This window comes from Homarus americanus, unplaced genomic scaffold, assembly GCF_018991925.1.
Source record: "Homarus americanus isolate GMGI-L3 unplaced genomic scaffold, GMGI_Hamer_2.0 scaffold41887, whole genome shotgun sequence".
NCBI classification, from domain to species: Eukaryota; Metazoa; Arthropoda; class Malacostraca; order Decapoda; family Nephropidae; genus Homarus; species Homarus americanus.
In genome coordinates this window covers 207999-234000 of record NW_024750135.1, presented here as the reverse complement: position 1 = coordinate 234000, position 26002 = coordinate 207999, and the positions used below count along the sequence as shown (strand labels likewise).

The 26002-nt window shown below is 42.5% G+C and overlaps 1 protein-coding gene across 1 annotated transcript in view; it reads right to left on the bottom strand.

Annotated features, from left to right (window-relative positions):
• The window catches only part of LOC121854003 (LIM/homeobox protein Lhx2-like), a 60926-nt gene extending 35760 nt beyond the window's left edge, over positions 1 to 25166 (bottom strand). The window contains exons 1-2 of the mRNA XM_042348391.1: positions 24948 to 25166; positions 6404 to 6655 (exon numbers count right to left, since the gene is read on the bottom strand). Of these exons, the coding sequence (XP_042204325.1) occupies positions 6404 to 6609 (206 nt within the window). The 5' untranslated portion in view covers positions 6610 to 6655; positions 24948 to 25166. The remainder of the gene's footprint in view (positions 1 to 6403; positions 6656 to 24947) is intronic.
• Between the last annotated feature and the right edge of the window lie 836 nt (positions 25167 to 26002).

The window sequence follows — 26002 nt, the reverse complement described above, 5'->3', positions numbered from 1 at the left end:
ACCATAACCATTACCATAACCACACACCACCATAACCACACCACCATAACCACCATAACCACACCACCATAACCACACCACCACCATATACACCACCATAACCACACACCATAACCACACCACCATAACCACACCACACCATAACCACACTACCATAACCACCACCATAACCACATACACACTAACCACACCACCATAACCACACCACCATAACCACACCACCATAACCACACCATAACCACCATATACACCATATATACACACTACCCATAACCACACACACCATAACCACACTACCATATACACCACCATAACCACTACCATAACCACACCATAACCACCACCATAACCACACCACCATAACCACACCACCATAACCACTACCATAGCCACCACCATAGCCACACTACCATAGCCACACCACCATAACCACACCATAACCACACCACCATAACCCACACTACCATAACCACACTACCATAACCACACCACCATAACCACACTACCATAACCACACTATATACACCACCATAACCACACTACCATAACCACACTACCATAACCACACTACCATAACCACACCACCATAACCACACCACCATAACCACACCACCATAACCACACTACCATAACCACACTACCATAACCACACCACTATTATCACCACAACTACTACCACCACCACCACTACCATATCCACATTTACTACTACTACCACCTCTACCACAACCACAACAACCACAATCAAATCAAACTACAACACTCGGTCGACAAAGCGAGCGAGAAGTTTATCGCCTCGTAAACAACAATAGCGGTGAAAGAGAGCAAGAGACCCCAGTACATAGAGAACGATAATAAAGACGTGGAATGATAATGGAAGAATGATAAGAGAGGTGATTAGGTATTAGTAAATAAAGGAAGAGAAGAATGATACGATAATAATAGACATAAATTGATAAAAGAGGTGATTAGGTATTAGTAAATAGAGAGAGTGAAGAATGAAACGATAATAAAGACGTGGAATGATAATGGAAGAATGATAAGAGAGGTGATTAGGTATTAGTAAATAAAGGAAGAGAAGAATGATACGATAATAATAGACATAAATTGATAAAAGAGGTGATTAGGTATTAGTAAATAGAGAGAGTGAAGAATGAAACGATAATAAAGACGTGGAATGATAATGGAAGAATGATAAGAGAGGTGGTAAGGTAATTGAAATGAAGGAATAGATAGAAAATTGATAACTGGAGTTGGAAATAATTGATTGTTTGTTTTTGTTGTTTTTTTGTTTATTTATCGTCTTTTTCTTCCTTATATTATTTCCTTTTTTTTTTCCATTTCTTCCTTTTTCTTCTTATTTCCTTTATTTTCTTTTTCCTTTCTTCTTCTTCCTTTGCTTCTTTTTTCTTCTTGTTCTTCTTTATTCCCCCATTTTTTCTCATATATATTCTTATTATTTACCATCTCTTCTCCTTCATTTCAACTTAATTGTAGTTAGGGTAGTTAGGAAGCTGTGTGTGTGTGTGTGTGTGTGTGTGTGTATCTTGATTGGAACTAGGTATAGAGTAGTGGCTTGGGGGAGGCGGTGATTAGTGACAGGTAGAATAAAAGATGGTGGGACAAGGTATTGGTAACAACACCTGGGCTAACGAAGGAAGATCCACCTCCCCTCACACACACTTGAGGTGAAGAACCTTCAAAGATACACTCTGGACGACTGGATGCCCCCCCGTCCCTCCTCAGATTTTCAAGATGGCCGCTGCAGCAAATCGATACGGGCGGAGAGTTCCACTTGTCAACACGCTGGCGAAGTTTTTTTCTCTCTCTCTCTCTCTCTCTCTCTCTCTCTCTCTCATGTCATTTTACGTGGCGTGCGTGGTTTTATTTGTGTTTTATGAGACGGGTTTATTGTGTTCTCGTTTTTAGGTTTATGATGGATGAGGTGTGTGGCGGATTTGGACAGTTTGGTGTGGGAATAGTTGTGTGTGTGTGAGGCAGGACTATACTGGTACAGTATAACTTTGGCTTCAGTGTCCCTAACATTATTATTATTATTGTTATTATTATTATTGTTATTATTGTTATTATTGTTATTATTATTATTATTATTATTATTGTTGTTATTATTGTTATTATTATTATTATTTATTATTATTGTTATTATTATTATTATTATTATTATTATTGTTATTATTGTTATTATTATTATTATTATTATTGTTATTGTTATTATTATTAATATTATTATTATTATTATTATCATTATTATTATTATTATTATTGTCGTTATTATTATTATTATTATTGTCGTTATTATTATTATTATTATTATTATTGTTATTGTTATTGTTATTAACATTATTATTATTATTATTATTGTTATTATTATTATTATTATTATTATTATTAAACGTGTAAGAATGTGTTTGTTTATTTCATGTTTATAGTTACTTTAAGGACATTATAGATTGACGGTGTATCATCTCTTGGCGTCTATAATGTAAAACCAACAACAAAATCAACTTGGGATCGCATGAAGATTATAGGCAGCTTAGCTTGATTTACTGAACGCTAACCTAACCTATAACCTAACTAACACCCCCCCCCGAGGTAGCGTTAGGGTTTTTTAATTATCAGGTAAATAAACTGAGGGTGGCTAATCTTCACGTGATCCACAACATCTTGGTGATAGTCCGGTGACTCCGCTCTGAGGGACACGACACAAGTATGTCACCAGTTAGTTCCTCCTTCGTCAGGTGGGTTCTTGTACCTGACGTAACCTAACCTAACCTAATCTTCAGGCGATGTGAGAGGTAAACAGAGGTTGAGAGTCATTAGGACAAGGGCCCGTAAGGACAGGGCCCATTAGATCAAGGGGCCCAATGGATTTAAGTCACTTATAGAGAGGCAGGCAAAGAAAAACAGATGAATATCGCGTCTCCTCGCATGATCACTTCTCTCCCGGAGCTTCTATCATGAAGTAAACAAAACGAATGAAGAAGAATGAAGTTTTTCCATAATCCACGAGATGAAGGAAAGAAGAAATGTTACACAATGGGGGGACGGTTAACTAGTTGGGTATACCTGCAACAGGAGGCGCTGCAGCCAGAGCCGTCTTGGTTATGTGGTGAGACTTACCCGCTCCCCTCTTTAGCTCTCTCCCTTTATCCTCTCTCTCTCTCTCTCTCTCTCTCTCTCTCTCTCTCTCTCTCTCTCTCTCTCTCTCTCTCTCTCTCTACCTGGCTACCGTCCTCCTTTCCTTCCCTTCCCTCTTGCCATCACTACGACCCTCAACCTCCTCTCCCCTCCTTCCCTCCCCTTCTTCCCTCTCCCCCCTCCCTCCCTCCCCGCCCTCCCTCCCTCTCCCCCACCCTCCCTCTCCCCCCTCCAGTCACACCTAAAGCAGCTCCTCATTCTTAAAAAATATTCACAAGCTTAAAGTTTCCCCTCAGACAGGACACAAAATGGCCTCCTTCATACACAGAGACTTTACAGATACCAACCCTTCCCTCATCTTTCCCCTTCCTTCCCCTCCCCTCATCCATGTAGCTTCCCTCTCTCCCCTCCTATTCCCATCTTCACCTCTCCCTCCTTCCCCTCTTAAGAAATATTATAAAAAAAAAGGTGAGATGATGATATAGAGCTTGTGTATAGAGCCGCCATATTATGTTGTGTTAATATAATACTCTAAGTTCTTACCTATTGAACATATTATTATTAATATTATTATTATTATTATTATTGTATTAAATTTGAACGGTATTAAACAAGAATAAACAAATTATTTCTTCTCAAAGTTTTTTTTTTTTCCACATAAACTTAATATCTTCTTTGTGTTGTTTAGGTCTTTCACTATTTCCCTAATTTATTCCTTTCTGCTTTAGTTCCTTCTTCTTCTAACTCTTACGTGGTAATTATTCTCTTTCTTCTTTTTGTTTTGTTCTTGTTCTTCATCTTTCTTCCTTTTCTTCTCCACCTTCTTTCCTCCTCTTCTTCTTCCTGTTCTAATTTATGTTCATTCTGTTTGGTTATTTATAATTGCTGTTATTATCGTGTTTTCTTTTGTTCTCTTTCCTCCTCTTTGTGTTCTCTCTGTTCTTCTCCCTGTCATTATCTTTGTTCATTTGTGTTATTGTATTACATTACTTACGCTGTTTTTTTAGTGTTATTATTCTTAGCATTGTTATTATTGTTGTTATTTTTGTTGTTTGTGTTATTGTTTTTGTTGTTGTTTTTATTATTGTTGTTATTTTTATTATTGTTATTATTATTATCATCATCTTTTTCGCCTCTAGTTTCGTTTCTCAGTTTTAACCTCTCTTCCCGTCCTCTCTCTCTCTCTCTCTCTCTCTCTCTCTCTCTCTCTCTCTCTCTCCTCACCCCTTATTTTATTCCTCCTCCTATTACCTTCCCTCACCCTCTCGATTCCTCTCTCTCTCTCTCTCTCTGTGGTGGGTAGTGGTGGCCGGGGCATAAACACAGTGAGGCAGCTGGGGGGGCTCTCATTCTCCTGCCTTGTTATAGTGGAGAGTTTGGTCACGTGGTCCTTGCTTAATTGGGAGGCCACGTTGTTAGGGATGTAGGTGAAGGGATTGGGCTCTTGGCTTTGATGGGGATTAGGGATTTCTAGAGGAGGAGGGAGGAGGAAGGGATTTGTCTCATTAATGATGATCTTGTTGCCCTTCCTCCTCTTCCTCCTCTCACCTCCCCCCTCCACCACCTCTTCCTCCTCCTCCTCTTCCTCTTGTCTTCCCCAGAGATGGTCTTCCTCTCACACTCATGTGCTTTAAGCTTAACGATTAAATTGTTTCTCTGTCTCTCTTCCTCCCTCCCTCTGTCTGTCTGTCTGTCTGTCTGTCTGTCTGTCTCACTCTGATTGTTTGTTGATCCATCTGTCTGTCTGTCTGTCTATTTGCATTTGTGGACTGATTGAGGTGTGTGTGTGTGTGTGTGTGTGTGTGTGTGTGTGTGTGTGTGTGTGTGTGTGTGTGTGTGTTTATATTGCACGTGTTAGTTCTTCGTGTCTTGTTTTATTTTTGCCGTTGTTGTGTTTGTTCTGTGTGGTGATTGGCCTGCAGTTACTCACGCCGTATCGGTCTAGTAGCGGCGAGTGTGTGTGTGTGTGTGTGTACTGCTGTGTGTGCTGTGAGTATTGTTTTATTTCATGTGGAGATGTACATGACGGCCACACACACACACACACACACACACACACACACACACACACACAGCATAACTTTACGATACGAGAACATTAACAACTTTGAGATTTCCTAACCTAACCACTTCGTTTAATTAATTATCTTACCTAGGGCAACAGATGACCATACCTCCTTACACAGGTGAGCGAGCGGCCAAACTAAGTCGTAATTGGCTGTTGTAATTTTTCCCTTTCAACTATAGGTGTAAAGACGTATCTCATCGACTTGGGGGTAATAATGGCGTCGAAATTGACCTGAGACTTGTTGGCCTTAAGTGTATTTCTAAAGGAGGAAATTAACTTAAAAAACATTGAGATTCTGAAGCGACGTAATTATCCCGTCATGATGTACACGAAGATGGAGGTTACGACCTTTCTACTTGTTATAACCTGAAAGATATTAATTTTTATTCTAGAAGGAAGTTACTGTATGTTATTAGGAGGAGGAGGTAGAGGTAGTTGGGTTGTAGTTAAAAAGTTGTAAGTTTGTTCAGGTACAAGAGATACAGTTGTTGGTGTGTGTTGTTGATTGTGTGTGTGTGTGTGTGTTGTTGATTGTGTGTGTGTGTTGTTGATTGTGTGTGTGTGTGTGTGTGTGTGTGTTGTTGATTGTGTGTGTGTGTGTGTGTGTGTGTTGTTGATTGTGTGTGTGTGTTGTTGTTGATTGTGTGTGTGTTGTTGATTGTGTGTGTGTTGTTGATTGTGTGTGTGTGTTGTTGATTGTGTGTGTGTGTGTGTGTTGTTGATTGTGTGTGTGTGTGTGTGTAATTAATGTGGACTTGTTAGCGTTTGTTTGTCCCCCCCCCTCATGTTGTTATTTATATGTTGTGTTTGATAATTGTACCTCTGCACCCAACACCTGGGCCTCTACCTTCACATTTACATACACCTGTACCTCTGCTTTACATACACCTGTACCTCTACACCTTTACATACACCTGTACCTCTACACCTTTACATACACCTGTACCTCTACCTTTACATACACCTGTACCTCTACACCTTTACATACACCTGTACCTCTACACCTTTACATACACCTGTACCTCTACACCTTTACATACACCTGTACCTCTACACCTTTACATACACCTGTACCTCTACACCTTTACACACACCTGTACCTCTACACCTTTACACACACCTGTACCTATATGTTGCTCTTGATTAATAAGACTGGCATCACATTATGGTACTCACCTGAAGTAGTCATCCCGGCAGTAGAGTTGGCCATGCTTAGCGAAGCACTTCTCCTCTAGGGGCTGGTGGCACTCTGAGCACCTGAGGCAGGCACTGTGCCACAAGCCCTCCTGCGTCTTGGAGAACCAGCGCTCCGTGATGCGTCCCCGACACCCCACACACACCACCTCCTCCTGCCCCTGCGACTCCTCCTGACGGTCTAGCATCCTGAGGCACCGTGAGGCGTCTTCCAGAGGGCCGTGTGTCTGCAGCCTGACGGAGGAGAGAGAGAGAGAAGAGTTGGCGGTGGTCATGAAGTCATCGACGTCTCCCGCGGTTTAAGGTCATATCAGAGGTTAAAGGTCACCACTATAATGGGGTGTAGGAGAGGTGCACGAGAAACTAGCTTGCCTTGGGGGGGCAAATGAGAATTAATATATGATAACTGGTGTGTGTGTGTGTGTGTGTGTGTGTGTTTAAGGTTTATATGTGGACCTTAAAATGTTTCATGTCAACTTTTAACATCTGAATCTTAAGTGATGCAATAATTAAGTTGTATTGCGGAAGGTATGGATATATTTGCTTATTTAAGTTGGATGAAATACACATACTGAATGTATTTAACACACACACACACAGGTTCCAACAGTATCAGTATATAAGGTGCCTAAAACACCAGCTAATATGACCTGTTAGGGAAGTGCTGAGACCGTGAGCAATAGGAGAGAGAGAGAGAGAGAGAGAGAGAGAGAGAGAGAGAGAGGTGACCCTAAACTTCAGGAGGCACTAGAGGACTCCCCCACCAGGAGAAGAGAGACGCCATTATACCTTCTCATTATTCCGGCCGTACAAGATCTTCCTTATATATTAAAAAAAAAAGTGTTGGAATATATATATATATTTTTATGACGGTAGTGGTGAGGGGGGGTGTGGAGGGGAGAGTGAGAGGGTATGGGAGAGGGGTGGGGTGAGAGTTGAGGGGTAGGAGAGGTGGATGGGAAGAGGGCTAAAAGGCGGGGAGAGAGCTAGAGTGAGGTGATGACTGGGGTGAAGGCTGGGGAGGGGTAGAGGCTGAGGTAGGATGAGGATCTGGGGCAAGGTGAGGTTGAGGCATGGTGAGGGCTCGGCCCAGGGTAGGACTAAGGCATGGAGGCAGGGTCACTACTAGAGCTGGGGGCAGGGGTGAGAACTAGGACTGGGCTGTGTGAAGGCTGGCTGGGGCTGTGTGAGGGCTGGCTGGGGGCTGTGTGAGGGGCTGGCTGGGGCTGTGTGAGGGCTGGCTGGGGCTGTGTGAGGGCTGTGGCGAGAAGCAAGACGCCATTAGTCCTCGTCTGGTGAGAATTTTGGCTCCAGAAAAAATAAAAAATAAAAAGTGTAGATCAGAGGAAAAATGTGAGGTGGAGAATATAGCGAGGGGGAGTATTTTTGTGTGCTGTGTCCCTCTCACTCCGCCCCAGGGAGAGCGGGGAGTGGCAGCTGGAGTGACGCTCTCTAACTCCCCTCACTCTCACCTCTCTCCTCCTAACCCCCCCCACGCTCTAACCTCTCTTTAACCTCCCTCTTTACTTCTCCCTCATCCTCCTCCTTGCCTCGCCCTTTCCTGTCCCAACACCTCCCTCCCTTCCTCCCATCACCCCACCTCCCTCCCTCCCTCCCTCCCTCCTTCCCTTTCTCTCACCTTTACCTCCTCTTGCCCCTCCTCCCTTCTGATATCCCTGCCCCCCTCACCTCCACCACCCCTCTCATCACCCCTCTCACCGCCCCTCTCCCTTAACACATGTAGGGCTGAGGGCCTCCTTCATGAAAGGCAAATCATTTAAGCTACAGGAAAAGACAAAACGTGACCAGGTATATGGTGTGTGTGTGTGTGTGTGTGTGTGTGTGGTTGTGTGTGTGTGTGTGGTTGTGCGTGTGTGTGTGTGTGGGGTTGTGCGTGCGTGTGTGTGTGTGTGGTTGTGCGTGTGTGTGTGTGGTTGTGCGTGTGGTTGTGCGTGTGTGTGTGTGTGGTTGTGCGTGTGTGTGTGTGTGGTTGTGCGTGTGTGGTTGTGCGTGTGTGTGTGTGTGTGTAATAATAATAATAAAAATAATAATAATAATAATAATAAACGGTTTATTAATAGAGTTGCCGCCAGTGGCTGAAAATATACAGACTTACATTTGATTTAGACAATGATATAATATGCGTTGAATATAGTGTGTGTGCGTGTGTGCGCGCGCGTGCGTGTGTGTGTGTGTGTGTGTGTGTGTGTGTGTGTGTGTGTGTGTGTGTCCTAAACACTCGGGCTACATAAACTAAAAATAAATTAATATGCAAATTGTAATGGAAAGTTTGTACAAGGAAAACATTTAATTAAAGAGTGACAAAATAATAATTAATTTTACGATTCTAAATTTATAATAATCAGGTAAAATTAATCACCTAAAATATAATAATTTTTCCTAGATCCTCATCCTAAATTTAATTCCTCACCCTAAATTTATCACCATTAAAGGACGTCTGTATACCTTAATTGGCACTTAGGACATACTTGTTGCTAATTATCTGATTGCGTTAATGAAGGAGGAGATAGTTAGGTAATACAGTTTTGTTAGTGAGGTAATTTATGACGGAATGATGACGTTGGTGATTGGTGTAGTTATGTGGTGGTGGTGGGTGATAATTGTGGTTTGTAATTAATGGTGTTATTATTGTCTTGAGAGAGAGAGAATTATAATAACAACAATAATAACCACCATAATAACAAAAGCATAACGACAACAAATAAAATAAAAATAATAACAAGAATAACGATAACATATGAATGGCAATGATAACAAAATAACAACGAAAATAAATAATAAAAAAAACCGCGGCAACAATTTTTTTAGATATAAAATTTGCATTATGCAAATTAGTTTTATATTGTATTCCTTTTTACTTAGTTATTTTTTTGTTAATTAAAAATAACTAATGCGACGGAAAAAATTAATTGATAGGGAAGAAAATATATAAAGCTTTTGATTTATTTTTGTGGAGACGGGTTTGTGTGTGTGCGTGAGGGTCGTGGTTGGGTATTGTAGTCGTTGTGGTCGTTGTGGTTGGGTATTGTAGTCGTCGTAGTTGTGGTGGTTTAGTCGTTGTTGTGTGCTGTGTTGGGCTGGGCTGGGCTGTGCTGTGCTGTGCGGGGCTTGGCAGGATTGTGGTGGGCAGGGCTAGGAGTGAGGGGGGGGGGGGCAGGCAGCCTCTCCCAAGGTATCATACTGGTTCACCTGCTCGCCAACAACGCCGGGCATCTTGCATCAAATTTTCATATGCAAATTGATCAGAAGGTAGAGCATAGCGGACATAGCTGGAGCATAGCGAACATTGCTCAGGGGTAGCTTGGGAATATGCTGCTGGGAGAAACTCTATGCCCCAGGAGATGTTTGAGGGTATGTTAGTAATGTCTTTGTTCAGGTATGTTGACGGTGGCAGCGCGTCTTGGGGGATGTCAGGTGTACTGGCCACAGGTGGGGCGTCTCTAAATCATATTCGTTAACATTTTGATGGTAGTGGGAGTGGTGTTTACAGTTGCTCTGGTATGGTGTGGTGTGTGTGTGTGGTGTGGCGTGGCTGGTGTTTTCAATTCACTAATACTGTAAGAGTATCCGGAGACGTACACGAAATAGTACACATAGTAACTCGATGTTAACTCCCTCCCTCCACACACACACACACACACACACACAGACGGGAGAGAGACATGAAAGGCTCTCATTAAAGTGTACCTAAGGCAACAGGACCGGTGAGAGTCGTATGGATGACAAAAAGGTCGGGGTTTGCACAGTAGATGGAGGTCCTGTTTACTCTGGCGCCTCTCTTACGTATAAGTGTAGTACAGGGGCCTTCTTCAGGTACCACGACTTATGTACGACCTCTCCTTCTCTCCTTCAGGTATCACGACCTCTCCTTCAGATACCATGACCTCTCCCTCAGGTAACACGACCTCTCCTACAGGCACAACGACTACTGCACTACAGCTTCCTTTATTGTTGATGGCTAGTGTGTTAATAACCTTAGGTACACACGCACGCACACGCACTCACGCAGCACGCGCACACACACACACACACACACACACACTTATATGACCATAGTTGTTTAAAGGGAAGTTATAACATCAACACTTGAGGGTTATGTTCTTCAGCGGTGTTGTAGATGTTGTTATAGGGAACATTTAACTTTGTGGTGGTTGTAACTTAAGAGTGGAGGAATGTTAGGATGTTTAATTATTTTTTTTATTTACCACACCCATTACACTCATTCAGTACACCACACCACACTCACTACACCACACCACACTCACCACACCACCACACCACCACACCACCACACCACCACACACACTCACCACACCACCACCACACTCACCACACTCACCACACCACCACACTCACCACACCACCACACTCACTACACCACTACACCTCACACCACCACCACACTCCTACTCACCACACCACCAAAATCACCAGTCACCGTGACACTCAAATCAACCACAGCCATTTCCCATTGAAGACTTTAGTCATATGTGTGTGTGTGTGTGTGTGTGTGTGTGTGTGTGGTGGTAAAGGTGTGATGCGGAGGCGGGAGCGTGGGCGGGGAGAGGGTATAGGTAGCTAGGTGGACGAGGAGGGCACGAGGATGGGGGGTGGGGGGTGGGGGCAGTATGTTGTGGGAAGGGCAGGGCAGGGTAGGGTAGGGGTAGCTAGGTAGGGTGAGGCCCCGCAGTCTCACAACTCCTCCCTCTCGCCCTAATCAAACCACATGTGTCAGACGTCGTAGAAAGGTGGTGCCATCTGCCCTCCTCCACCTCACACCACCTCACCTCACCTCACCCCCACCCCCACCCCACCCCACCCCCACCCCACCCCACCCCACTCCCACCCCACCCCACCCCACCCACCCCACCTCACCTCCACCATAACAAACATCAATACCATGTCTACCAAAAACACTCCTACAGCTCATTGATCTAACCAGACGCTTCCTATAGGATTCCTTTTATGACGAGAGGATATACGATAGATCCCCAGGAGACGTGTGTGGAGGCGTGAGGATGTACTGAATGAAGGGGCCGTGGTGGTGGTTAAGCGTATACCTGTGTGTGTCCCCGGAGGTTAGGTTAGGTTCAGGACACGTCGCCTGTTAGCTGATACAGGATTACTAAATTGTCGCGGAACGGAGGGCGGGAAGAATCTCCTCCCCCCTCCTCCTCCCTCCTCCCGCACTCACACGTCCCTCAAGGTGAATGACTAATGAAATAGAAAACCGCATTAAGAGGAAATGTTTCTCGTGTAGAGGGGGAAAAAGGTGTACGTTTATACGGTGTAGTGTGTATATATAGCTCTTGTCTTAACACACACACACACACACACACACACACACACACACACACACACACACACACACACACACACACACTTAAAAACACCTATACACACACTTATGACGCACACTTAATCACACTTTCGCTCACTTATACACACACCAGTTGTCGTAGGTAGGTGTACATACATACATACACAACAAAAAGGTGGACACTTTCACTACCTACTAAACAAACAGATTAGCAAAAAACATGAATGTTAAACTGACATGGCGGAGGTTAAAAACAAAGGGGTTAATACAGGGTGATTCACTCGCTGGTAACTCCGGAGTAGCGCTAATATGACCCTTATTTATGAGACAAACAGAGAGAGAGAGAGAGAGAGAGAGAGAGAGAGAGAGAGAGAGAGAGAACACACACACACACACACACACACACTCGATACAGTAGCGAAACTCAGGACCTGCCAGCGATTCATTCAAACTCTGTCTGTGTCTGTAACATGTATAGGTAGGAGGTGCACATGTATAGGTAGGAGGTGCATGTATAGGTAGGGAGGTCACATGTATAGGTAGGAGGTGCACATGTATAGGTAGGAGGTCATGTATAGGTAGGAGGTGCACATGTATAGGTAGGAGGTGCACATACAGTAGGTAGGAGGTGCACATGTATAGGTAGGAGGAAGTATGTATAGGTAGGAGGTGTACATGTATAGTAGGAGGTGAACATGTATAGTAGGTAGGAGGCACATGTATAGGTAGGAGGTGCACATGTATAGGTAGGGAGGCACATGTATAGTAGGTAGAAGGTGCACATGTATAGTAGGTAGGAGGTGCACATGTATTGGTAGAGGTGCACATGTATAGTAGGTAGGAGGTGCACATGGAGGTAGGAGGTGCACATGTATAGGTAGGAGGTGCACATGTATAGGTAGGAGGTGCACATGTATAGGTAGGAGGTGCATATGTATAGGTTGGCGTTGATCTGACACTGCATATAGAAATATAGACAGATAGATAGATAGGTAGATAGATAGATAGGTAGGATAGATAGATAGATAGATAGATAGATAGATAGGTAGATAGATAGATAGATATATAGATAGATAGGTAGATTCGTCATACAAGTTTATACAATTGTTCAGCTCTTCAGTATACAGACAGACAGACAGACAGAAAGTATAGTATTACGAGGTGTATACATGACACCACTTAGGAGGAGCAGGGATTAAAGGAATATATAAACCGGTGTAAAGATGACGGGCAACGTGGGGGAGGAGGTAGGGGGGTGTGGAGGGGGAAGTAGGGGGAGGGGAAGTAGGGGGGTGTGGGAGAAGGTATTGAGAGAGAAAAGGAGGTAACTTGGTAATAGGGAGGAAGTGAGGGAAGAAAAATGAGAAGGAGAGAGAGGAAGGAGAGGAGGTGCCATCACACAAGGGGAGATAGATTTACCACCTCATACTCACCACACACCACTACCACACCACCACATACCACCCCCACCCACCCACACCCCACCACCACAAGCACACCACCACATACTCACCACACCACCACTCACACTACCAATACACCACACCACTCACCACACCACCACATACTACCCCACCACACCCATTACCACCACCACAAACCACACCACCACATACTACCCCACCACCCATTACCCCACCACCACAACCACACCACCACAACCACACCACCACCACTACCACACCACCACCACTACCACACCACCACCACTACGCCACACACCACACCACCCACTACCCCACCACACTACTACTACCAACATCACCCACTACCACACCACCACCACTACGCCACACACCACACACCCCACCCACTACCCCACCACACTACTACTACCAACACCACCCACTACCACACACCACCACCACTACACACACACACCACACCACCCACTACCCCACCACACACTACTACCCCACCACACTACTACTACCAACACCACCCACTACCACACCACCACCACACGCCACACACCACACCACCCACTACCCCACCACACAACTACCCCACCACACACTACTACTACCCCACCACACTACTACTACCCCACCACACTACCACTACCCCACCACACTATACCAACACCACCCACTACCACACCACCACTCTACCACAGAACTAATGAGAACAGAGAAGAAAGTCCTGTGTGACAAATATATAGACGTAAAGTTTAGTATGGAATGTTGGGTGGTGAGGGATGTTGACGTGTGGGGAGGGAGGGGGAGAGAGGGGAGTGATAAATAGAAAGAGAGAAAGACCGACAGAAAGTTATAGATAAACATAATAAAGGAAGACAGACGGATTGAAAAACTCTCCTCATCTTCCTCCTCCCTCTTTCTCCTTCCCTTTCCCTTCCTCTCCTCCTTTACTCCAACTTCCTTCTTCCTCTCCCTGGTACCTCCTTCTCTCCCCCCCCCCTCCTCTTTCCTTCCTTCCTCTTCCTCCTCTTACTCCCAACCCCTAAACCTCCCCTCACCCCCCTCCACCTCCCCCTCCTTACCCCGCCACCTCACCCCATCCCTACCCCGCCCCACCTCACCTAGGGGCCCCCAGCTGGATGTCTCGTAAATTTCATTACTTATAAACATATACTTTTGAGAAATATACTGTTTACGAGCGTTGAGAGAGAGAGAGAGAGAGAGAGAGAGAGAGAGAGAGAGAGAGATGAATACTGCTTGAATGAGAGAGAAGAATGATAGAGAGAGAGAGAGAGTTATGAATGCTGCGTGTGTGAGAGAGAGAGAGAGAGAGAGAGAGAGAGAGAGAGAGTGAGTCGTTCTTCCCTATCCTGTCGTTTATTCAGTTCCCACTATAAGACGACCATGCCCAAATAACTGTTAAGTCGTTCTTAAAATCATCTTGTTAAAGTTCCCAGCACTGAAAGACTAAGTTTTCACCCTCCACCTTAAGATAAATTATAACTACTGTATATACCTGACTTTTAAATAAATAACTAAATACCTGGATTACTTTTTATTAGATGTGTTAGTATTATGTGATAAGGGAAGGGAGGAAGTAATGTTAGTCCGGTATGAACGTGTGTGTGTGTGTGTGTCAGATCATTAATGGTTCTCATAATGGCGTTTTAAGTGCGTCGTCTCTTTTGTTTTTTTGCCCTCCGAGTGTAATTATAGTGGTGTTATATTTTATCTGCGTTAATAAAAAATAGTTCTACGCCAAGATACGCAAGCAGGTGATGATGGTGTACTAAAGGTGATGTAATTAGAGATCACCTGAGGATTAACCACCCTCAGCTTAATTCACTCTGAGATTAATCATCCTAACGCTAACCTAACCTAAGCTAAACTAACCTAACCTAACATTATCTAACCTAACTTAAGCTAAACTAACCTAACTTAATATAACCTAACCTAACCTTTTATTATGAGGAAGTTTAACAATAATCAAATCAAATAATTAATGGGGGTGCTAATCTTCAGGTGATGCAAGCAAAGGTGAATAGATAGATAGTAATAACCCAAAAATACCTGCGCTAATTAATATAATCCTTGATACAGGTATGATCCGCTCGCCGATACTACCTGTGGAATTATTTTTTAGGAATAAATTAAGAAATGCTGACCTGTGTTTCATTAATTAGATGAGCATTTTATAGGGGAGAGTTCTCAGGTAAGTATTTCTATTCATTAATGGTAATAGATGCAGTTGGATGCCTCTACTTAAAATTATTCCCGGGGGGGGTGACCGCTGGAGTACCCGAGAATTTAACCTAACCTAACCTAACCCTAACCTATACGTTAATAAGCTTACATACCTTCTCCCCTCTCTCTCTCTCTCTCTCTCTCTCTCTCTCTCTCTCTCTCTCTCTCTCTCTCTCTCTCTCTCTCTCGCCTCGTTAGGTTAAAGGGTAAGTTAAATTAGGTTAGGTTAGGTTAGAGTTGATTATATAGATTTAAGTTAAGTTAGATTGGATAATGTTTACTTTGGTTAGATTAGATTAGGTTTTAAGTTAATGTCACTCGGTACTTATGTTAAACGTCACACACACACACACACACACACACACACACACACACACACACACAGTAAATCAATTAACCCTGAACAGATCTTCTACGTGATATACAGAGGCAGGGGGTGGTGTGGGGGGTCTGTCTCAGTTCCCCCTCCCGCCCCCATACAACCCTCCTCATCCCCCCCCCCCTGCTGTGTTGATGGCGAAGACAGAGTTGCTCCAGATAATATGGCTCCTTATAGCCAAATACGGGGGAGCAGTTAGCACCCTCTAGGCATTTCGACAAGGGAGGGAGGGGGAGAGTGTGGTGATGTGGTGGTGTAGCCAGGGAGGAATGTGGTGGTGTGGTGAGGTGGAGTGTGTGGTGAGGGTGTGGTGAGGACGGGTGTAGTGATGATGGTGGAAGGAGGTGTGGTGATGATGGTGCAGAGAGAGGCGGGATGGTGAGGAAAGGAGATAAGAAAAGAAAGAGAGAGTGTCAGCTAAATACGATTCATCTTACATTAGTATAACTGGTAGGTAAAAAATTATAATAAAAAATAAACATATAAATTATCAAATTATTTTCATCTTACCTGATCGTTTTGTGGAATTATATAATGGAAATGAGGTCGGAATGTCTTACCTGTATTAACTCGTTCTCTCTTGTTTATTTTTTATGAAGATTAAGTTTAGGGAGGGTAGGTAGGGGAGGAGGGAGGAGGTGCGTGTTGCGTGGTATCGTCTGGATAATGTTATTTGGAATATACGAGGTGTTTACTTTCTAACTGTGAGGCATTTCCGTTTTCTTTCCTGCTTTCTCTCTCTCTCTCTCTCTCTCCAATGCTTATTTTTCTCATTCTTTGTCCTATTACTCTCTGTCTCTTTACCTCTCACACTTTCTCTTTCTGTCTCAATCCCCCCCCTCCTCTCTCTCTCTCTCTCTCCCCCACTATCCTGTACTCCCCACCCTCCCCTTCTCCCCCACCACCACTAAACTCCCCATCTACTCCCCACCCCCGGCCAGAGGTTCCTGCATGCCCCCGCCCACTGAGATTTGCATTACGGAACAATTCTCTTGGTAAATATTAGGTAGCGTGAGGGACCGGCCGCCCGCCCGCCCGCCCCAGCACGCACAGGACCACGGCGAGGCGGGACACGGAAATATACTGGATCACCTGAAGATTGGTCACCCCGGCTTATTTCACCTGAAGATTAACCACCCTAATGCTAGCTTATCTTATATTTAGTATTAATAATGATGATTGTAATAATAATTGTTATAATAATGATAATACGTTATTAATAATTATAATTATTAGGAAAATATTCTTAATTTTACAAAAGTTATGATGAAGAATATTAATATATACTGTAAATAATGATGATCGGTCAGCAATAATAATGTTGAGGATAAAAATAACGACAATAACATCGGCGGCAAAAATTAAAAATACTTTAATAAATTTCTTAGTTTATTATTATTATTATTATTATTGGCAATTTTATTATTATTATTAGTAGTAGTAGTAATCTCACATAACAAACTTTAGTGTAAAATTCCGTTTTTACGTATTTTCGTGTAAAGTTGAACGTTTACCTGAAGTTGTAAATTCAGTGAGTGTGAAACCAACAAGGTGAGAGTCGGGGCTGACTGACTTACACACAGAGGGGGTCCCTGTGAGGAGTATTATGGCTTAGAGAGAGAGAGAGAGAGAGAGAGAGAGAGAGAGAGCCTGTTTTTATAGCTATGGGCCAGGTTCAGTGTTTTTACGGGGGCCGACAGGTAAGTCTTCCCCGTACCTCGGAACCAATATTTTACCTGGTCTATCTATCTATCTATCTATCTATCTCTATCGTTTATAAGTTGTATGATTACATGCACATTTTATCAGTCATCGTCATCATCATCAAAATCACAATTATCACCGTTATCTTTATCTTCATTATCTTCATCATCGTCGTGGTAACTATTATCGTCATTGTTGTAATTTATTAATTTTTTTAACTAACTGATTTGTTTATTTACATTTTTTATTTATCAATTTATGTATTTATTGTCGCCTTTATTTTCATATTATCTCAACTATAGTTCGTAGTAAAAAAAAAATATTATTTTGTATTTTTTATATATATTTTTATTTTGTATTTATTTATTTTTTTCTCTTCCGTTTTTATTTTTCGTTATATATTTTCTCGTAATATTTGCATTATTATTTTTGTAAAGAAGTTTAAAATTTTTGGGGTAATATTTCTAGTATTTTTCCGTTGCCGTTTTATTATTTTTTGGTAGTATTTTTTATTGTTGTTAAGTTTTTATGTTCTCTTTCGTTACATTTGTATTTGTCTTTGTCCGCAATATTTATATTTTCGTAATTTTTTTTCGTAGCATTTTTTACCGTAATTTTATTTTTTCCGGATATTTTTCATACATATCTCACCATTTTTATAATTTACACCAAAAAAAAAATCGTATAATTTCTTTAATTTTGTTCGTAAAATTTATTAGTTTTTCGAATATTTTTTGTAGTTTTCGTAAACATTTTCGTGTTTTTTCTGTAACATTTTGTGATCGTCTCGTAAAAAAATATTTATAGAATTTTTCGCTGTTATTTTAGTAAAACAAATTATATCTAATTTTTCAGTCATTTCTTTAGAATTTACTTCAATAAGATTTATTAAATTTTTCATAGTTTTTACTTTTTCCCCGAAGCAGTATTTAATTTTTCCCCGAAGCAGTATTTATTTTTTTCCCCCCGAGTCTGTTTCAAATTTTTTCCCGAAGCAGTATTTAATTTTTTCCCCGAAGCAGTATTTATTTTTTCCCCTAATCTGTTTCTATTTTTTTCCCGAAGCAGTATTTAATTTTTTCCCGAAACAGTATTTAATTTTTCCCCCGAAGCAGTTTCATTATCACCGTAATACACTTTTAATGCCAATTATTTCGTGTGTGTTGTCAACTTCACCCACACCGTCCCCGCCACCTGCCGTAGCCTTCCTCCCTCGCCTCCACCTGTGTCTGTCTGTCTGTTTGTCTCTTTTATCTCTCAGCTGTGCCTTCTCTTCTCTTTCTCACCTGTGTCTCTAACCTTCTCTTATTCTCTCTCTCCTTGACTTTCCTCTCTCTCTCCTGTCTCTCCCTGTCTCTTTCTCTCATCTCTTTTTCCTCCTCTTCTCTCCCTCCTCTCTGGTGTGGGTGTACCCCTGCCGTGTTATCAAGCGAGCTAGGGGCCGAGTACAAAGCGATAACCCTCTCTGTATGGGAGCTGCTGTACCCGAGGGAGTCCTGACGCCACTCTCGCTCTACTGCAGGAGTCCAGGGAAGGAGGTCCTATACTGCAGGAGTCCAGTGAAGGGAAGTCCTATTGTCACAGTCCATGAAAGTTAGGTTAGGTTAGGTTAGATTAAGGCGAGTTGTTTTTGTTGGTTTTGTTTGGGTTAGGTTAGGTTGAGTTGTGTTGGGTTAAATTAGGTTCGGTTAGGTTCTAGGTTGAGTAGAGTTAGGTTTGGTTAGGTGATAACTTGATATTATTTAACATGTTATATCCCCGGGTACAGAATGCATTACGAACGTCTGTGTCTCATGACCCACATTATTTCTATCACAATTGGTATAAGCTGATGTAAGGTAATGGATACATTGTGTTGATTATTCCATGATGATAATTGTTTACAGGTATTTCAAATTTTGGGATCAGGTGAAAATTACACTTTTGGCTTTGTAAAATTTAATAGTGAGGGTAATGTTGATTAGTTCCTCTACTTCTGTCTGTCTGTGTCTGTCTGTCTGTCTGTCTGTCTTGAAGGTGACGGTCAGACGAGAGATACTGGAGGGTTTGGTATGGTGGGACGTGGGTGGAGGTTGTGGTGTGACAGGGATGGTGTGTGGTGTTGTGGTGTGATAGGGATGGTGTGTGGTGTTGTGGTGTGATAGGGATGGTGTGTGGTGTTGTGGTGTGACAGGGATGGTGTGTGGTGTTGTGGTGTGACAGGGATGGTGTGTGGTGTTGTGGTGTGACAGGGATGGTGTTGTGGTGTGACAGGGATGGTGTGTGGTGTTGTGGTGTGACAGGGATGGTGTGTGGTGTTGTGGTGTGACAGGGATGGTGTTGTGGTGTGACAGGGATGGTGTGTGGTGTTGTGGTGTGATAGGGATGGTGTGTGGTGTTGTGGTGTGACAGGGATGGTGTTGTGGTGTTGACGATATAGGTGGAAGGATGTGATGATGTGCATGCAGGTGTACTGTACAGTCAGTATCTACGGGAGCTGTTAATTAAAGTCAATATTCTCCAGGTATATACGATGACCCGCAGTTATGTCTTGATCCTCCAGTATATCATTTAATGTGTTGTGCTTCAGCTGTTATAGGTATATATATACGGTGGAGTTACGTTACTGTTAGAGGAGATATGGATTATTATTAAATGACTCGATATATGCTTGTCCACAAGTTCCCATGCACCGCTACCAAAAATGAATAAATAAATAAATAAATAAAAATATCACATGTAATACTTATAATTTTAATCGTATCCTTTTTTATATTTTTTGGTTCGTTTTTATTGTTATTGAATTTTTTTTTTATTATTGTTATTTTCGTAGTTCGTGGTTAATGGGTAGTAATTAAGCAATTGAAAGTGGAGCGGTTATTATTATTATTTTTTGTGTCAATTATCACCTCCAATTAGGGTAGGTGAGAGTCATTAATGGCATCATTAGTTATATATATATATATTTATATATAATTGATGATAAATTTATATTGTAATTATATATTGATCTCACTTGATTGCCTACGCGATTTTGGCCGTTCTCACACACACACCGTTAAATAATAATCAATAATTAAATTTTATCTCATCAAATATAACTCCTTTCCACTTCCAAAATTAATCTCGATTAATCCGGTTAATTTATCATTCGATTCCAGTACAGGTATTTTATTAATGAAATTTTAAAGTACGGTTAATAATGGTATGCGTAAATAACCTCTTCTATTATGAGTTATTACACCGAACATCACCACCAGCTGTCTGTATCGTCGTTAGCTGTCTGTATCGTCGCCAGCCGCTTAAGCGTCTGTATCGTCGTTAGCTGTCTGTATCGTCGTTAGCTGTCTGTATCGTCGTTAGCTGTCTGTATCGTCGTTAGCTGTCTGTATCGTCGTTAGCTGTCTGTATCGTCGTTAGCTGTCTGTATCGTCGCCAGCTGTCTGTATCGTCGCCAGCTGTCTGTATCGTCGCCAGCTGTCTGTATCGTCGTTAGCTGTCTGTGGTTAAGCGGTGTTGTTATTGTATTGACTGTGACACAGAAACGGTCACAGCGGTACCTCACGTGTACCCACATACTCACACATGCATACAAATGTTACACGCACACACACACACACACGCACACACACACACGCAGAACACAAAAACAATTACATACATACATATATACACACACACCACCGCCTTCGTCTCAACGCCTCGTGAACGCCCCTTGCAAGGTTATGCGTTCAAAACCTAGAGTTCATCTTACCTGCGTTGGTTAGGTCAATGAACGCCTCTTCCGACTGACAAGCGTTGAAAGGCTGTCTCTATAATACACAGCTCAACGCAGAAATGAGAGGAATAAATCCGGATAAATAAAAAGAACACGAGAAATAATGGAAATAAATCAACGAAGATGAAATAAAGATAATTGATAGAAGAAGAATTGAAATACACGAAAGAAGAAGAATTATGAAGATATATGAAAGAAGAATAAATAATGAAAATAAATAAAAGAAGAAGAGAAAGAACGAAGGGAAATAAAGAACACAAGATAAAACAAAAAATAAATAAAGAAACAAACATAGGAAACGAACAAAGAGATGGGAATAAATAAGAACAGCGAAATAAATAAGGAATAAACACGGAAAATAAGGGAAAAAACAATCAAGAAAATGAGAAAATACGTAACAGGAGATAAGATAACAGGGAAAATTAATTAACGAATAAGCAACTGCATAATAGGAGGAGGAGGAGGAGGAGATAATAAATTACGAAAGAGAAGAACAAGGAAATAACTAAAATAAACAGAGAAATGCAAAGAAAAATGAGAAATTTCAAGAAGAAAAATAAACAAGACAGATAACAGAAGAAGACAACAAGGAAATAAAGAGAAGAAAACAATTATTAAAACAAAAAAACAAAATAAAGACAACAAAGAAATCAGACAAACAAGGAAAATAAAGAAACAAATCAAAATAAAGAAAAAACAAACAAAAGAGAACTACAAATAAAATGTCCACAAGAAAACGGATGAGAAAGACATGGATAATGAATAAAGACAATAATTAAAAAAAAACAGAGAACAAACCCCCACACGTCTGTCCCCTTGTTGTACACCACCACACAAGACGCGTTATTATTATTATTATTATTATTATTATTATTATTATTATTATTATTATTATTATTATTATTATTATTATTTTTATTATATTACAACAAATTATCTTTATATTTATTTATCGATTTTGTTTTTGTTTTTTATTGTCAACTTTTTCACATATATGATTGTGTGTTTGTTCGTTTGTTTTTGTTCGTGTGTGTTTTTATGTGTATTCGCTAATGTTATGAATCATACATTTTTTATACATTGTTACCGCTCAACCATACATCGATATACATGCACTGTTACTGCTTAATCATACGTTTTTATACATTATTACCGCCCAATCATACATATTCCTTTCATTCGCCTCAAACCATACATATTATACATTCTTCCTTACAATTATACACAACAGGAAATACAATTACCCTCTTCACTGTACATACCTCCAGCTAGTTAAGTATACAGTATTAACGACCATTATCTGTGTTGGTGTACGCTTTTCGCTGTTAACGGATAGCCATAGCCGCCTTTTGGAGTACAGTAAAACCTTTAGATAACGGACTTGGATTTAACGGATTCTCTTTTTTTCCATTGATCGAGTCCGTTAGAAGGAAGTTTCGTATATAACGGACGGATTTTGATCGAACGGACTATATTTTCTCATTTATTGGTCCATTAAATATCAGGTTTCACTGTTTTAGACTGAATGTATTACAGTACTCTCTCTCTCTCTCTTTCTCTCTTTATTTTTCTCTATCTCATTCCCTATCTAACCTACCTCTCTCTCTCTCTCTCTCTCTCTCTCTCTCTGTCATTCTAAACAGTTATTGCCTCCTTTATTCACTGACCTTCTCTTCACCTCACTAACTCTCTCATTTACTCTTATTGATTTGCACACATTCCTCCTCCTCCTCCCCCCTCCCTCCCATCCCAGTGTTGTATCGTCGAAATAGAAGAGTTTCCTGCAACCATATACTGTCAACCTGGCTCTCTCTCTCTCTCTCTCTCTCTCTCTCTCTCTCTCTCTCTCTCTCGTGTGTGTGTATGTTCTGTCTCTCTGTCTGGTTTGTATGTTCTTTCTCTGTCTTTCTTTTATCTTTGGGGTTAGGTTAGGTTAGGTTAGGTTAGCGTTAAGGGGTGTTTAATCATCAGGTGAATTAAACAAGGGGGAACTAATTTTCAGATTATCTCATCTGTAACACATTTGGTACACCGAACCTCCGTCACATATGGTTTACAGTCGCTCTCCGCTGCCCCTGCAAGACGTACGTGTGTGCGTGTATGTGGTGTGTGCGTGTGTGTGTGTGTGTGTGTGTCATATTAGTTTTCTTTTAGTTCTCTACCTGTCACGTGATAAATGGCAGAGGTGTCGTCCGTGTCAACAAATGTGTACTAAAGGATGAAAAGGATGAGGAGATATATTTTTTTTTTATCTGTGTGTAAAGGCAGAGTTGATCACCTGACAGCTTACAGTATACAAACAGCTGATGTGTTTTAAAAATAGAAGTTTGCTCAGGTAGAAACACGACTAACGAGACGAGATGCTAACCCGCTCTATGGTAATGAATTCTAAAAGAAGTTATTACTCAAACTAATGAATTTCCAATAAGTGTGTGTGTGTGTGGAAGTCGTTCGTGTGTGTGTGTGTGTGGGGGTCTGGATTCGTGTGTGTGTGTCTCCGGCAGCCCATATACATTAAACAGCTAGTCTCGTCCGTCCACACGCGTACAGTGACACCTGGTAACAGCTTCATAATGACATACATATAATACAGTACTCTTGAATACTGATGAGGAGATGAGGTTTACATGCCGCAGTTTAGGGTGTGTGGGGGTGTGGTGGTGTGTGAGGTGGGTGTTAAGGGGTGTGGTAAGGGTGTGGTGTGTGTGAGGGTGGGTGTTAAGGGTGTGGTGTGTGTGTGTTCAGGTGGGCGGTGTGTGAGGATGGGCGGTGTGTGAGGGTGGGTGGTAAACATAAGACAGTGGGCGGTGGTTGTAGCGGCCGTGCATGTCACCACCCAACGTATCAACTTGTCATCTTAACACCCAGGATTTCAGTTATATCGTAGACATGACACTGCGGTGATAATGGAGAGAGAGAGAGAGAGAGAGAGAAACACCTCGCCTACTGTATCATGCTTGGTCAGGTCGCGGGTGATACCATCTCCCATAACCGCCGCTAATATCGTGCACACCCTCACTGTATGGCTTGTCGCTCTTAGCCCGCTGGCCTCTACACTCGCCGCTGGCTTCTGCCTCGCCCGCTGGCCTCTACCTCGCCCGCTAGCCTCTGCCTCGCCCTTTGGCTTCTACCTCACTGGCTCTACCTCGCCCGCTGGCGCTACCTCGCCGCCTTCACCTGTGGGTTTCTGAGGGGGAAGGTTGTTGTTTTTCTCTGGTTTAAAACTCAAGATAAGTTAATGTGCCGACTTTGTCAAGTGGTGGCCGGGCCAGTAGTGTGTTGACAGTGTCAGTTGTTCACTCATAATCATTCAATATTTTTTCTTTGAATAAGATGTTGAAAAAACAGATGATGCGTAAAATGTATAATTTTAATCATGTGGTGGACCCGACCCGGCCTGGTAGGCCACACACACGGCTGCGTCAGGTCCGCACTAGTTACAAGATAATAATCCCTCAAGTTACAACTCGTACATCAAGGCGGCGCGGGCGAATACCCTGCCATTGTATCCCGTGTGGTGGGTTAAGGCGGGCGTGCTGGCCATCATCAGTAGGCGCGCGAGTGCTCCCGCCCGCGCACCGGCCCACGCCTCCTTCATCGCCGCTCGTAAATCATGAGTGAATCTCCTGACAGCACAACAATGACAGGAAACACGAAAAGCACATAACGTGGCGGCGACCTACCTTTGTGTTGGCGGGAGAGTGGCTGAGTCTGGCCCTTCCGTCGCCTCCGAGTCTCCGCCGCGGCCCACACACGCCCACCTCGCCTGCTTCGTTGCCTCTTGTAAAGGTTTTTGAAGAATAGCCTGCGGCAGAGATCTCCGCCGTGATAAGGCGGGATTCGCACTGCGTGTCCCGCTTTCCGATTATATCCAGCTAGTAAAAGGATAGCATAGCCCCGAGTTCACTGGCTGTCTCATTCGGTATTTGTAATACGGAGGAGGCATAGGCTGGCGACTCACGGTAAGGCGGAGCCACGCGGCCGAGAGCCAGACACTCTGCACGCTTCGGAATTGAGGTGGATCGAGTTGTGTGCGCACGCACTTGGAACCTCCCACCGCCGCTAATCTTCCGGGGCGGGAAATGATATATGTACTCCTTGACATAAATCCAGTATCCTAATTATTTTTAACTCCTACCTGGGGCCTGCACATACCAGATAAAATTCCGGGGGATTGCGAGAACAGACATTTGTACGGACAACCAGCAGAGTATAACAAGTAGCGCGACCGCAGGTAAATACGCCAGGCCGACCCCGCGATGGTCTCATACCGGCCGGGGCCTGTCCTGTATGGTAGGTAGAGATGATGAGTGTTGCCAGCTGCTGTTAAACCTTTTAATTATCTACTGCAAGACTGGTGGGCCTCTACCTCCATTATATCACCTGCACTTTATCCATGAGTGCAGTGCTACTAATACACAGCCTCACACACCCCTACACACACCCCTACATCCTCACAGACACCCTACACTAACACATCCCTACACCCTAACACACACCCCTACACTAGCACACACCCCTACACCCCTAACACACACCTACATCCCTCCACAGACCTACACTTACACTGTACACACCTACTTTCTTACACCTACACTAACACACTTCATCATAAGACACCCTGCACTACTTACACACTGCTTACACACCCCTGCATACAACACACCCCCTACACTAACACACCTCTGCATCCTCACAGACACCCCCTGCACCCTAACACACATCCCTACACTAACAC